Source organism: Cajanus cajan, chromosome 3 (genome assembly GCF_000230855.2).
Source record: "Cajanus cajan strain Asha chromosome 3, NIPB_CcT2T_4, whole genome shotgun sequence".
In the NCBI taxonomy this organism is placed as follows: Eukaryota; Viridiplantae; Streptophyta; class Magnoliopsida; order Fabales; family Fabaceae; genus Cajanus; species Cajanus cajan.
In genome coordinates, this window is record NC_138519.1 from 28982165 (window position 1) to 28997180 (window position 15016).

The window sequence follows — 15016 nt, forward strand, 5'->3', positions numbered from 1 at the left end:
GCTCGATTGCCCCTCAACTCCTTCAGCTTATGATCAACCACAGCTACCGGCAACTTTTCAAATGTTAGATTCTCCTTCACCCGCACATCATCCAGCTCCACCACATGACCAGGGTCATGAACATACTTCCTCAGCTGGGATACATGAAATACATCGTGTAGGTTTGAAAGAGACGGTGGCAAAGCCAACCGATAAGCAACCGGACCCACACGTTGTATTATCTGATAGGGACCAATAAACCTCGGTGTCAACTTTCTTGCCTTCAACGCTCTACCCATACCAGAAGTCAGGGTCACCTTCAGAAACACATGCTCCCCTTCAGAAAATTCCAAAGGCTTTCAACTTTTATCAGCATAAGATTTCTGCCTACTCTAAGCAGTCTTCATCCTCTCCTGAATCAGCTTCACCTTCTCAGTAGTCTGTAGGATCAGCTCCGGTCTCACAACCACTGACTCACCATCTTGATACTAGCACAGAGGAGTCCTACATCTCCTGCCATACAAGGCTTCAAACGGCGCCATTCCAATACTAGCATGAAAGCTATTATTGTAAGTGAACACAACCAGCGGTAGGACCTCCTCCCAGCTTCCCAAGTGGTCTAACTCACAAGCCCTCAGCAGATCCTCCAAGGACTAGATTGTCTTCTCTGACTGACCATCCGTCTACGGATGATAAGCAGAACTCAGCTTCAGCTTCGTGCCTAAGGCTTGATGTAGACTCTGCCAAAATCTGGAAGTGAACCTCGGATATCTGTCTGAAATAATACTAGAAGGCACCTCGTGCAACCGTACTAGTTCCCTCACATACAACTGCGTCAGCTTCTCCAAGGACCACTTGATGTTGACAGGCAAGAAATGTGCACACTTGGTCCATCGATCAACAATCACCCAGATAGCATCACTATTCCTAGCTGACCTAGGCAACCCCACAACAAAATTCATAGTGATACTATCCCACTTCCATTCCGGAATCTCCATCTGCTGCATCAAACCACTCGGCTTCTAATGCTCCACCTTCACCTTCTGACACGTCAGACAGGCCGCCACATATTCAGCTATCTCCCTCTTGATACCAGACCACCAGAAAGTCTTCTTTAGGTCTTGGTACATCTTAGTCATACTAGGATGTATGCTAAGTCTGCTCTTGTGGCCTTCCTCTAACACAGCTCTCTTCAGCTCAGCATCATGAGGTAGGCAAATTCTGCCCTTGAACCTCAAGATCCCATCTCCGCCCAGCTCAAAACCCATAGCCTTCTCAGTACCCAACAAACCAAGAAGTTTCACCAGCTCAACATCTTGCAACTGCTTCAGTCCAACCTGTCTCAAGAACTCACTAGTTATGGTGATCATCCCACAACTAATGTGATCCTGAGCTAACTCCACACAGAGATTCAAATCTCTGAACTCCTCAACCAGCTCCAGCTCTCTCACCATCATACTAGACATGTGGATGGATTTCCTACTCAGCGCATCCGCCACAACATTGGCCTTCCCAGGATGATACATCAACTGGAAGTCATAATCCTTTAGAAACTCCATCCACCGCCTCTGCCTCATGTTCAGCTCCTTTTGATCAAACAAGTACTTCAGACTTTTATGATCACTGAAGACGCTGAACCGAGCACTATACAAATAATGTCTCCATATCTTCAAGGCAAACACCACAGCTGCTAACTCCAAGTCATGAGTGGGATAATTCCTCTCATGGTTCTTCAGTTACCTTGAAGCATATGCCACCACTTTTCTGTTTTGCATCAGCACACACCCCAGACCCTGATGAGAAGCATCACAATACACATCAAAAGGTTCACCAGAGTCGGGCAACACCAGCACAGGAGAAGTAGTCAACCTCCTCTTCATCTCATCAAAACTCTGCTCACAGGCATCAGTCCAAATGAACGGTTGCTCCTTCCTTGTCAAATGGGTTAGAGGCGCTACTATCTTGGAGAATCCATCAATGAACCTTCGATAGTAACCTGCCAAACCCACAAAACTCTGAATATTAGTGACAGTTCTTGGACGCTCCCACTACAACACCGACTCCACCTTAGTCGGATCAACAACAATCCCCTCAGCTGAGATCACATGTCCCAAGAACTTCACCTCACCCAACTAGAACTCACATTTTGAAAGCTTAGCGTATAGTTGCTTCGCCTTCAAAATCTCCAGCACCAACCTCAAGTGCTCTCCATGCTCCTCCAGGATCCTTGAATAAATCAGGATGTCATCAATGAACACCACCACAAATTTATCCAAGAAGGGCCGGAAGATCCTGTTCATGTAATCCATGAACATTGCCGGGGCGTTGGTCACACCAAACGGCATCACAATATACTCATAGTAACCATACCTAGTCCTGAAAGTAGTCTTCGGTATGTCACCCTCCTTCACCCTAATCTGGTGATAACCTGACCTCAAGTCAATCTTCGAGAAAATCGATGCTCCCTTTAGTTGATCCATCAAGTCATCTATCTGGGGAAGTGGATATTTGTTCTTAATGGTCAACTTGTTCAACTGTCAGTAATCAACACACAGTCGACTACCTCTATCTTTCTTCTTCACCAACAACACGGGAGCACCCCACGGCGATACACTCGGCCGCACCAACTACTTCTCCAACAGGTCTTCCAACTGACCTTTCAACTCAACCAGCTCAGTAGGGGCCATCCTATAGGGAGCCACCGATACTGGCCCCGCACCTGGAACTAAGTCAATGCTAAACTCCATCTCCCTAGTAGGAGGCAACCCAGGCACCTCATCGGGGAACACCTTAGCAAAATCCCTCACCACATCAATATCAGCTATGACCCTCTCAGTTTCCACACTCATGACAACAAGCAGAAGATAGCACTCTGCTCTATCTCTCAGCAATGATTTAGCTTGACCAACTGAAATCAACAACTCCTCCTCCACTTGAGGAAAGATCAGCCTCCTATTGACACAATCTATAAGAATGCGATTGGCAGACAACCAATCCATCCCTAAGATTATGTCAATATCCACCAAAGGCAAACAGATCAAGTTCACCTTGTACCTCTTCTCATTCACAACAATAGGACAGCCAGCACACAGCTCAGAAGCAACTACCGAAGTAGAAGCAGGCGTCGACACTAGCAGTCTCAATCCCAAATCACACACCGACACACTCAGCATAGCAGCACAAGCATAAGATATAAAAGAATGAGAAGCTCCAGAGTCAAACAAAAACATCACATCCTTACCAGCAGCTTTACCCTTCCCCTTCACAAGGTCAGAAGAAGTCGAAGCCTCAGCCCCAGTCAAGGCGAATACTCTGCTAGTAGTAGCGGGTCTATCACCCCTCTAAGCATCGCCTCTCTACACATCACTCCTTTGGGCACCCCTCTCCGATCTATTTCTGGTGGGACAGTTGGTCGACTCATGACCCATCTGATGGCACCTGAAACACCGGCTCTCCATGTATGGACAATCCCTGACAAAATGGGGCCCAGCACACCTGTAACATCTGAGAGTGGCACCTCCACCCTGTTTCCCTCCTCTAGCAGCATCAGAAGGTTGCCTAATGACAGGACCCCCTTGTTGTGTTTGGGGCCTATCATATGGCTTCCTCTGGTTTCCTCCTCTCTTGGATCCAACTGGTCCCTCAACAGTCTTCACCACACGGTTGCCACCTTCTAACTGCTCAACAACCTTCGCCTTCTCAACTAAAGCCGGAAACTCAGTGATGGCCATAGGCACCACGACCCTCTTCAACTCCTGTTTCAACCCCTCAGCAAATTTCCTGCATTTCTATGCCTCAGATATAGCTTGCGAATAGAAACGAGCCAGGTGCTCGAATCTCATCGCATACTCAGACACTGTCATCCCACCCTGGTGCAACTGCATCCAGGAAGTACTTCTCCAAGAACACTCTCCTGAAGCACTCCTAGTCAATAGCCACTCCTCTAGCAGTAAGCATATGGTGAGTACCTGATAGACCATGGACCAAGGGTCCAGTGACTAGAGCTATGGCTAGAAGAATACAGGAAGAGTTGGACCTTGTAAAGACTAGTGGGCTTGTCAATCCTAAGGTAATCTTCACTTGGAATGCTCTATCATGAAGAGAAGGCCTAGTTCTACTTGTATATATTGTATAGTTTTCAAATAGTCTTTTGTATAGGTTATTTTTGCCTTTGTATTTGTGAGGCACTTTATTTGTTTTTGTTAGTGTTTGTATATTGTTTTCAAGGTAGGTCACTTGGAGAGTTTAACTCCATTTAACCTCCCTAGTTGATACATTCATTTTGTATTTTTTCAGTAGGGAAAAGGGGGTGACATTTAGCAATGCTTGGGGTGTGATTAGTAATTGGGCCAGAAATGGGCCTAGGCAAAATTTTGCATATTGGACTCATTTTGCTCCTAATTTTTCATAGATTTGATTTAGCTAGGTCTCATCATCATATGATGAACCTAACTAAACCAAATCAAAGTTTTTCAAATAAAATCATGGAGCCAAATGCATCCAAGGCCGCCTAGCTAGTTTCTTCTTCCTTGGCTGAAAATTGCTTGTCTCACTTCAAAGGTTGGAAGCTTGCCTTGCAAGCTTCTAAACCTTTGTAAGGTTAGCTTACCTTACCATGGTTCTTAAGTGAACCATGGTCAAGGCTAGCTTCTCCTACAAGCTAGCTAAACCGTGGGAGTTTAAGTTAACCTTACCATGGTTCCTAATGAACCATGGTTAAGGATAGCTTCTCCTACAAGCTACCTCTCCCTATATATTTGTTTTCTCTACACTTGTACTCACTTTTGAAGATTTATGAGAATAAAAATCAGATTTCTCTCTCACTCAAGAGTCCCTAAAACCGTGGAGAACTCTCTCTCTAAGGTTTCTCTCAAAGTTTATTCAAACTTTGTCTTGGTTCATCAAGCTTCTACTTCAAGCTTGAAGTAACCGAACCTCCATTCAAGGCTTCTCCTCCATTGAAGGCTTCTTCAAGGAGAATTTCGAGCTTCTCTTGGAGTCAACCTCAAAGCATTTTGGTCCTAAGCATGGAGGTGTTGAAGTTCATCAATCTTCTTCAACTCAACTCCATCAGTACCCTTCCACCAATGCTCAGCCTCTCCTACCAGCATGTACACAGCATATGCCAGCCTCCTCTCCTAAGAATATCCCAACACTGCGAAAGATCTTCTCCAGCTCACAGATCTAATGGTCAGCAACCTCGGGGTCTGCATTCTCCAGCTCACTGATCCTGTGACCCCACGGGCCTTGCTGCACCAGCCGCAGCTCTATCAGCGTTCATCCTAGCAAACTAAGTATTTTGCTGTTGCATAGCCATAACATCATCTCCATGGCACGGGCTATCTGCTCATTGGTTATAGTCATTGTCTACAAAAGTAACAACATTTTCAGTATACAATAACTAAACCAAATAACAATCAACAACACAACAATCAAAGAAGAAATCAGCACAACAAAACAACACAGCAAAGCAACACAACACAGAGCTCAACACAATAAAAGCCTAAAGGAACCACCCCCACAGAGTGTCTACTAGACTGGAACATTGCTCTGATACCACTAAAGTGTAACGACCTGGCTGGTCACTACACACTGCTCAACACCACAACACCACACATAAAGAACAAGAATATATATATAAACAACTAGAATATATACACAAGGTCCAATCTAGGGCTGAAACAGAGTAAACAAATACAGCCCAAAGTAGCTAAACTAGTGGCCAAAACATCAAAACATCAACAGAATAAAACTCCATCTGCCAGCTGCAGACCTGCCTCAACTCACCAACCTAACCTTGCTCTGCTCCCATACAAGTATGATCATCGCAGTCCAACCACATGGAAACAACAAAGGGTAAGCTAGTGAAAAGAATCAACATACATATATATGAATACATGAATGGAAAAAAGTTACAGCTATCAGCACATCATCAGCATACAACTCATCGACTATACAACATAAACAGCAGTAAACACACAATGCGTCGTCACGCATACCAGCTCAGAGTTCTCTTACAACAGCTCAGCCTTACGGCCTACAACAGCTCAGCCTCACAGCCTAGAATAGCTCAGCCTTACGGCCTACAACATCTTATATCAGCATGCAGCACAACACAACTTACAGCATTAACAACATACAACACAACTCATACATCATAATTCAGCATTAATAATTCACAACACAACAATATTATCGTTCAAATCCCAATATTCATCAATAACAGCTCAGCTCAGCATAAAACAACATTTATCAGCATTTCACAACATCTAACAACATATAGCTAAACATCACCTCCGCGCCCGGTGCACTCATGGTCGCGCCCGGCGCAGCACAACCAGAGAGCACAAGGGGCCAGCGCGCCCGGCGCAAGAGTACTCGCGCCTAGCGCAGACCAGCCAGAAAGCCCAAGGCTCAAATGCGCCTAACGCAATACTAATTGCGCCCAACGCAAACCTAGGTAGAGACTCTGAGGAGTCTCACGCGCCCGACATGCCCAAACCCGCGCCCGGTGCAGGGAAGGCAAAGACCTCCCCAAGGTCTCGCGCCCGGCCCAGCGCCCCCTTGGTAGAGACTCCCAAGGAGTCTCCACGCCCAGCGAGACAAGGTCACGATCGGCACAGCACCAGAAAACCCAAAACATGTCAATACTGATATCGCGCCCAGCGCGGTCCAAGTCGCGCCCGGCGCGGTCCAAGTCGCGCCCGGCGCGGTCCAAGTCACGCCCGGCGTGGGCCATCCGGAGGCTCACATTCTCAAGCTCGCCCAGTGCACACACCTTTGTGCCTGGCAGGCTTGCCTAAATGGAGCCCCCTGGTGGTCACGCGCCCGGCACGAAGAATAGTGCCCGGCGGGATACCTAGTAGCAACCCTCAAACTTTCGAAAACTTCTTCAAAACCTGTGAAAACAACTAGAAAATCCACATGCAAACCCTCCAAAAGTTCACATTCTCAGCAAGCATCAATAAAAACACCTCATTTCTAGCATGCAGCCTCAAATCAATGAAAACCCCAAAATTTTCATCAAAACCCCGAAACCCATTTTCCTCAAAAATAGCCAACAATCATCAAATCATCCAACCATCAATGAGTTCTAAACTCAATTGCGTACAGCTAGCAAGAATCAATGCTTCCCTTACGTCGGTACGAAAATCCGAGCTCCGGGAAAAGGATGAACAAGAAGAAGAAGAGAATTTCGCACACGGCTAGCTCTGAACGGCTTCAAGATTGCGAGAAAAGACCTCCAAGATCACTCACGACTTCAGCTATAGAGGAAGAAATTTGCAACAAGGTTAAGGGCTTGAGAGAATCCACCATCAAAGAGAGTGAATGAGAGAGTTTTGAGTGAGTGAGAGTGAAATGGGAAAGAAGAAGAGTATAAGTGAAAGTAAGGGAGAGAAAAGGGAACGAAAGGGAATAGGGTCTCACACAAGGTGACCCATATACGTGGAGAAGAGGTAATTTATAATTAAAACGCTTGGACTGTGTGAATGTTTCAATCTAACGATTGGATTTAGAAAATTCACATTATTATTAAGTTATTAAGTGGTGTAGTACTTAATAAAAGTTACACTGGTGTTATTATAACCCTCCTCACACACACACACACGCACATATATATATATATATATAAATTTTTATTAATTTTTTTAATATATAATTGTCAATTTTTGTCAAAAAATCATATATTTTTGATAAATATAAATTTGTTAGAAATATTCCATCAGTAATATAACTTTTCTTACGAATTTTTTTTCTATCAAAAATATAAATTTTCCAGCACATATTTATCTATTGGAAATTACCAATAGATAAATCCGTCAGAAATTACCAACGGATATATCCGTTGGAAATATAAATTTTTTGACAAATTTGTATTCGTTAGAAATTATCCGTTGGTAATATAACTTTTCCTACGAATTTTTTTGAGTACGTAAAATCTGTCAGAAATATAAATATTCTGACGGATTTGTATATGTCAGAAATTATCCGTCAATAATTTACATTTTTCTTGTAGTAAAAGACTGGTTGGGAATGGGACTGCTATGTTAGTTGGTTCCTTAATTATGAACATATTAGCGATTTTGTGACCAAAGTTGCTGAATGTTGGCATGAAGGTTCTTAGAACTTAAACAATTTGTACACATTACTTTCTCAAGAGGTGGTTGATCTCATTTTATAAGTATGTATACCTATGAATCCAACAAGGATTGACACGTTTAACTGGATGAGTGACCCATCGCACAACTATACTATATTAATGAGATTCCAATCATTATGTGCGAAGCAAGTTGTGGAAACTTCAAATTGGAAACGTCTTTGGAAGTTGTCTATACCAAAGAAGACGAAGTTTTTTCTTTGGCAAAGTTTGCATAATGTCTTTCCGATTAAGGAGGTTCGATTGTAGAGTAATTTAGCTTCGAGTGGAGCTTGCATGAGATGTTCACATAGGATGAAATCTATATTACATGCTATGCATGACTATCCTCATTCGAGAAAAAATTGGATGTGATTATAAGGAATATTCCATCCTATTTTTTCTCTATTACGAGTTGTCTATTGTGGCTCAAGAGCTTGGTTAATCATCCAAATGCAGTGAGATTGGTAGTTGGGTCATGGTGGATTTGGTGTTTTTGGAACCATATAGTCTTTGAGGCAGATCGCTCATGGACTATAAACTATGTTGTGAGATAGATAATATAAGATATTTCACATAATGCACTCTAATTGAGGTTTAAGCCTCTTTGATGAGAACGTGACAAATGGAGCCAACCAAATGATCTCTTTGTCAAGTTAAATGTTGATGGAAGTTGGCTAGAAAATTCTCGAGCGATGGGATTGGTGGAGTGGTGAGGGATGATGTTGGTAGATGAAAAGAGGGATTTTCAAACTCGTTCGAAGGCGAAGAACTTCTTGCTTTGAAGGTGGGGTTGCATTTATGTTGGGAAGAGGGATTTGCATTTCTTCTTTGTGAGTCTCATTGTGTAACTATTATCTCCATCATTTACGAGTACCCGTAATATGACTTTTCTCGACATAAGCATGCAAATGTTATTGTCAATATTAGAGAGTTCTTGACCCGTGATTGACAGATGTATTGTGATAGTATTCCTAGAGAGAGTAATGTTGTTACTCATGGATTGGCCATATGGGGAGCCAGATTTTGTTCGATATTTGTTAAATGGAGGAGTCCTCCTAATTTCATTTTGCATGAAGTTAATTTAGATTTTATGTAGTTCTCTTTGTTTGTTCCTATTCATTAATATACCAAAAAAATACTTTCAATTGAATTAGTTAATTTATAAACTTTTTGTTGGAATATAAATAATGTTCCACATCATCTTTAAAACAAGTAGAGAATAAAAGTTTATAAAGTACAAATACACATATATACAGAGAGACATAGACACAGACATACCCACACAAACACGCACATGTACACGTACACACATAGATACTTTGACCCATAAAAATAAAAAAATAAAAAAACTCATGATTTGGACTAGTAAAAACATCCCGTAGGGATTGTTTTTAAAATTGGGACACTCCCCCAGATTTTGATTACCTCAAAATCGGATTGGGGAAGACTTCAAAAGAGATAGAGCTAAACATGTCCTAAATTCCACAAAATATGGACAAATGGAAGTTTAACTCATACATACAGGTACTTTGACCCATAAAAAATAAAACTCACAATTTGGACTAGTAAAAACAACCTGTAAGGGCCATTTTTTAAATCGGGAGACCTCCCAGATTTCGATTAACTCAAAATTGAATTGGGAGAGACCGCATAAGAGATAAAGCTAAACAAGCCCTAAATTCCATGAAATATGGACAAATAGAAGTTTAACTCACACACACAGACACACATACACACGCACACACACAAATAGATAATCTAGCCAAAAGCAATTTCAAACTAGTTTTATCACACAGTCTCATTTAGTGTCCTAATTAATTATTGCATCAACAAATCATTAAATAACTATGTTATCAAATAAATATATCATTTTATATTAATCAATTATCAGTTAATTTGATCAAATCAACACATTCAATTCAGTCAGTTAACTTCTAAATTTTCTACTTTTTAACTGTTATATTGGCTTATAAATTTTCAACCAATTTATAAAGTAGTTTTACTAAACATACTCTCATGTATTGTCAACCTCATGCATCCTAATTAATTATTACAGCAACAAATCATTAAATAATTACATCAACCTTTTTCATTATATTCATAAATCAAAATTAAGCTTAAATAGATATGGTAATCATAAAAATGATTAAAAGGTTATAGCTAGGTACTTATTTATGATACACAGTCCCTAAACATGTCCCTTTTGTGATTCACAGTACATTCACATTTAAATTTTAAAGTAACATTAATATTTATAAGCAATCTTTAGTAGATTCTTCTTTTACAGCAGCAATCTTTAGTAGTTCAGAGCTAAGCTTTTCTGGTTTGGAAAACAAAACCATGTGATCTGAATCTTTAATCACTATCACCTCAGCATATGGACCAGTGCATTCAATTATCCACCTCTGCATGTCCTCTGTTAGCAAATTATCTTTTTCAGATATGATATAGACTTTAGATACCCTTCCATTCTTATTCTTGGTTACAGCAGTTTGTTCAGTCAATAATTTAACATCGTTCATGAAGGGAGGTAAGGGCCTCACCAAAGATATAGCAAGAGTCAAATCCTGCATAGTAAGTAATTGAGTTTGGCTTCAATAATAAGTATACCACATTTTTAATATTTGGGGAACTCTATTGTACATACAAAACTAAGATACAGTTTATCAAAATCAAAACAATTTTTAAATTTACTATACAAAGACTAAGGATTTAAATTCATTTGAAAAATTTTACCTCAGCTGGTGATAATTGGTACTCCCTGGATGTTAATGATTCGAGTCCAAAAGATGAAAGGATCGGGGCTTTGTTTGGCCCATCCCAAATGAAATAATCTTTTGCCGAACTGGGTCCCCATCTTCTCCTTATCTATATAAATAAACAACACTTCTCAAATTGTCTGGTTTCACAATAGTAATTTAATGATGTTTTAATGAATTTTTATATTAATATATAAAACTAAAGTAAAGCTTTGTTAACGTGAGTTGACATCTAGTTAAGAATCTGGAAACTAGTTTCTCATCTTCTTTGAAAACGTATGTTCAAGTGGATGCAATATTAACTGAAATTGAAAACCTTATGCGTCTTAATGCACACAAAGGACAATATATAGTATATAACGAATACTGTAATGTAGGGATGGCAAGTACCCGCGGGTAATACCCGAACCCGTCCCGACTTTGATAGGGAATACCTGGTTTGACCGGGTACAGGTACGGGTACGGGTAAAACCCGATATATTAAATCGGGTACGGGTATGTACTTACCCGCCCTATACCCGTACCCATACCCGTCCCCTTTCTCATTTTTAATTTAATATTCACTTTTAATTTAATTATATTAAAAAAATTTAATATTTTTTATGTGTAATTATTTATTATAATATGAGATAAAGAAAACTTAATTATAATTATAATATAATAAAAAAATTTTAAAAATATCATTTTTTTTACAAAAAATAAAAAATAAAAAAATTAGCGGGTACGGGTATGGGTACGGGTATACCCGATACCCGAAGGGGACGGGGATGGGGATAAAAATCTATACCCGACGGGTATGGGGACGGGGATGGGGATGAGTTTAACTTGCGGGGACGGGGATGGATATCATGAAACCCGTACCCGCCCCGTCCCGTTGCCATCCCTATTGTAATGTCATGAATTTTTTACAGACTATTTTCTATTTCTAGTGCATTAACTTTCACTATTTAATTTTTAGTAGATTAATTTTATAAATTTTAACTTTGACCTACTTAGGATTTACAAAATTGATATAGACCCTACTAAAAAATTTTATTTTGCAAACGTGGACATAAAGAAATATATAGAACTTCCAATAACAGGTCAATATGGATACTTTTAGTATAGGAAATTAAAATCTAAACTACTTAAAGTTTTTTAATATGGAGTGTGATTCGATATGGCTAAAAAGTTTAGGATTTATAAATTTTTTTTAACTCATTGAAACACTTTTTTAAAAGAAAAATCATGACAGTTAAATGAACGTTAAAAGGAAAATACTTCGAACATAATAACTTTGATGATACTAATTGACTTATAATTAGAACATTGGTATTAGAAGGAGAGTTTAAGTCAGTCCTACTCCTTAATTCACTAGTGGTAAAAAGGCTTTTAAAATCGGTTATTTTTAATTTTTAAAATCGGTTCTGTAACCGATTTTAAAAGAGCCGATTTTAAAAACTAGACTTTTAAAATCAGTTAAATAACCGATTTTAAAAATCTACTTTTAAGATCGGTTATTTTATAACCGATCTTAAAAGTGTTGGATCTGGAAAAAAAATTAAACTGGAACAGGCTGTTCCAAAACTGAAACGGGCCGTTCCAGGTGCATAAAAAGGCTACTTGAAGAACGGACACCAGAACGGCCCGTTTTCCTTGTAGTACGGGCCGTTCTGCAAGGAGCACGAGCCATTCTCCCTGCAGAACGGGCCGTTCTACAAGGAAAACGGGTCGTTCTGAAAGGAGAACGGGCCGTTCTCATTTAAGAACAGGCCATTCTCCTTGCAAAACGGCCTGTTCCAGATTCAAAATTTTCCCAAATTGAACCTACAACGAAAATAGAGATAACAGAAGAGCATCAAAAAATGAAAAGAGACACAAGAAGAGCATGAGAAGACAAAAACGAAAACGAAAATGACAACGAAATTTACCTTATTAGAGACTTTAGAAAATGAGAGCGTGAGAGAGTAAAAAAAGGAATGGAGGGAAAGAGTAAAGAGAATGAAAATGGAAGGAAATATAAAAGATTATGACGATACTTTTAAAATCGGTTATTTAAGAACCAATTTTGTATACTACATACAAAAATGGTTATGAAATAACCGATTTTAAAAGTAGCACTTTTAAGATCGGTTAAAATTTAACCAATCTTAAAAGTACTTTTAAGATCGGTTATTTTATGACCAATCTTAAAAGTTATGTTTGATACAACTTTTAAGATCAGTTCTTTTGTAACTGATCTTAAAAGTTGTGTCAGACATACCTTTTAAGATCGGTCATAAAATAACCGATCTTAAAAGTATTTTTAAGATCGGTTAAATTTTAAACGATCTTAAAAGTGTTCATATTATTTACAAAATTGTCACCGCGTCATTTTTAAGATCGGTTATTTTTGTAACTGATCTTAAAACTCTGATTTTAAATCCAATTTTTGCACTAGTGATCTTAACTATAAACTAATTTTAATATGTCTAAAAAATCCTATCTCGTTCAAAAATAAAGATTTAAGGTTAGTTTATGAACTCCTTTTCTCTTTCCTTGAGGATTCAATTAAAAAATTAAGATTTCAATATAGAAAGTAAGTGTTCTTTAACAGTTAAAGATGATCAATCTCGTTATAAACATTAAAAAAAATCTGTAAATATGAGTCAACAGTAGATTGTGCAACCAGTCAGAAAAGTACCTCTTGATAATAAGCTGTGAAGGTGAGGTTATGAGAGACAACAGTGGCAGTGATGAAAACTGCAACAGATATTTTCTGAGGATACTTTTCCATTGCAATAGAAACTGATAACCCACCAAGACTGTGACCAACCAAAATGACCTTTTCATCTGGAGGAATAGAGGCCATAAAGGACATCAAAGGCTCATGGTACTTTGCAACCGAATCAACCTCTTCCATCTTCCTCGGATTGATGCCAGAAGCAGCCATGTCTAGAGTTGTCACATCATGACCACTTGATTTCAAGTTAGTGGCAACCTTATACCAACACCATGCTCCATGAATGGCTCCATGGACCAACACAAAGTGCTTTCCATTGACACAAAAACAGTGAAATAAGAAAACAAGGATCACCAAAATGTACCTCTGCGGTTCAAACATCTTCATAATTTTGGCCTTGTTTTTCTTTCCTTTGTTGATGACTTCTGCTATATATTAAATGTCTTCCTCTCTTGGTCGACAATATGTCTTCTTTTTGGCTCAATAATTAATTTCCACTGGCTGGGTTTGTGTGAGCCACAAACTCATTTGCATATATATGTAAACAAACGTACAAGGATTACAGTATCTGTGATAGTAACTAGTAGGTGCGATATACATTTTGAGAGGGTACACATAAATTATTTTATATATTAAAATGTTAACTCTGTCATAAAATTTAGAAAATATTTATTATTTGAATAATATTCTTATTTATTTAAATATTACATCAATATTTGAATAAACCTACGACTAAATTTTAGCTCTTTCAGTAGTAGTAATTTTATCAAAATCATAATTTCTAGAAACCATTATTCTAGGAAAACATTTTTAATTATTTTGTTTTTTGAATTAGAGTATTTTTAGATATTATTTCTATTAATTAATTATTTTCTATTTATAAAAATTAAATATATTGTTTTTAAAAAGTACTTACATTTTAAAAAAATTATATATATATATATATGTATATATATATATATATATTATTCTTACTGGAAATCTGCTGTAGAGCTGATCCGCCAGGTAAGATCGGTGAGCCTCCTTTACTGGTACGCTGGTGCTCCAAGATGGGGGTGGTACTTGCAAAAGAGACTCCGATGCCAAAGTTAGGGTCTGTATGAATATGAATCTCGTATAAGTAATGCACGTACCTTAGTGTGAATTAGGGTTGCTTTGGGCGTTGGGCTTGAGATAAGATATGATAGGATTAGATAAGGGATCTTGTCTGGAGCGAGATCCCTTGAGATCAGTTATGATCTACTTAAATGTCGAGCTAGCGTCGCGTAGCGCGTGCCCGAGGTCATCTTGTGCTGTAATGCCGAGCTGGGAGCTCGGCTTTGCAGTACGGACAGTACACTAGCCCCCCGAGCTCCGAAGATCGTAGGTCGAGGAGTTAAGACCGAGTTCGCTATAGGGGAGTGACCTTTCGCGTACGTTGGCCTATCAAGGTGCCAT

General features: G+C 39.2%; 2 protein-coding genes across 2 annotated transcripts; both read right to left on the reverse strand.

The window, feature by feature from the left end:
* Positions 1-270: 270 nt before the first annotated feature.
* Positions 271-3209, reverse strand: LOC145956207 (uncharacterized). The gene is made up of 4 exons (XM_083071772.1): positions 3034-3209; positions 2754-2931; positions 1213-1316; positions 271-316 (listed from the first exon to the last, which is right to left on the reverse strand). Exons 1-4 carry the CDS (start codon positions 3207-3209, stop codon positions 271-273), a joined length of 504 nt encoding a protein of 167 aa, XP_082927898.1.
* A 7053-nt stretch (positions 3210-10262) lies between these two features.
* LOC109815512 (methyl jasmonate esterase 1) lies at positions 10263-14094 on the reverse strand. The gene is made up of 3 exons (XM_020380263.3): positions 13541-14094; positions 10856-10987; positions 10263-10686 (listed from the first exon to the last, which is right to left on the reverse strand). Exons 1-3 carry the CDS (start codon positions 13964-13966, stop codon positions 10372-10374), a joined length of 873 nt encoding a protein of 290 aa, XP_020235852.1. The 5' UTR covers positions 13967-14094; the 3' UTR covers positions 10263-10371.
* Between the last annotated feature and the right edge of the window lie 922 nt (positions 14095-15016).

What these genes read in the sequence shown, in the direction of transcription:
- LOC145956207 (XM_083071772.1), bottom strand. Translation starts at nt 3,209, where the DNA reads ATGTTTTTGTTTGACTCTGGAGCTTCTCATTCTTTTATATCTTATGCT. An exon ending in CTAAGGTGTTCCCCGATGAG is followed by an intron (nt 1,317 to 2,753) that starts GTGCCTGGGTTG and finishes TTCTTGAGACAG; the next exon opens with GTTGGACTGAAGCAGTTGCA. An exon ending in GGCGGAGATGGGATCTTGAG is followed by an intron (nt 317 to 1,212) that starts GTTCAAGGGCAG and finishes AATTTTCTGAAG; the next exon opens with GGGAGCATGTGTTTCTGAAG.
- LOC109815512 (XM_020380263.3), bottom strand. Translation starts at nt 13,966, where the DNA reads ATGAAGATGTTTGAACCGCAGAGGTACATTTTGGTGATCCTTGTTTTC. An exon ending in TCACAGCTTATTATCAAGAG is followed by an intron (nt 10,988 to 13,540) that starts GTACTTTTCTGA and finishes TTATTTATATAG; the next exon opens with ATAAGGAGAAGATGGGGACC. An exon ending in ACCAATTATCACCAGCTGAG is followed by an intron (nt 10,687 to 10,855) that starts GTAAAATTTTTC and finishes CTTACTATGCAG; the next exon opens with GATTTGACTCTTGCTATATC.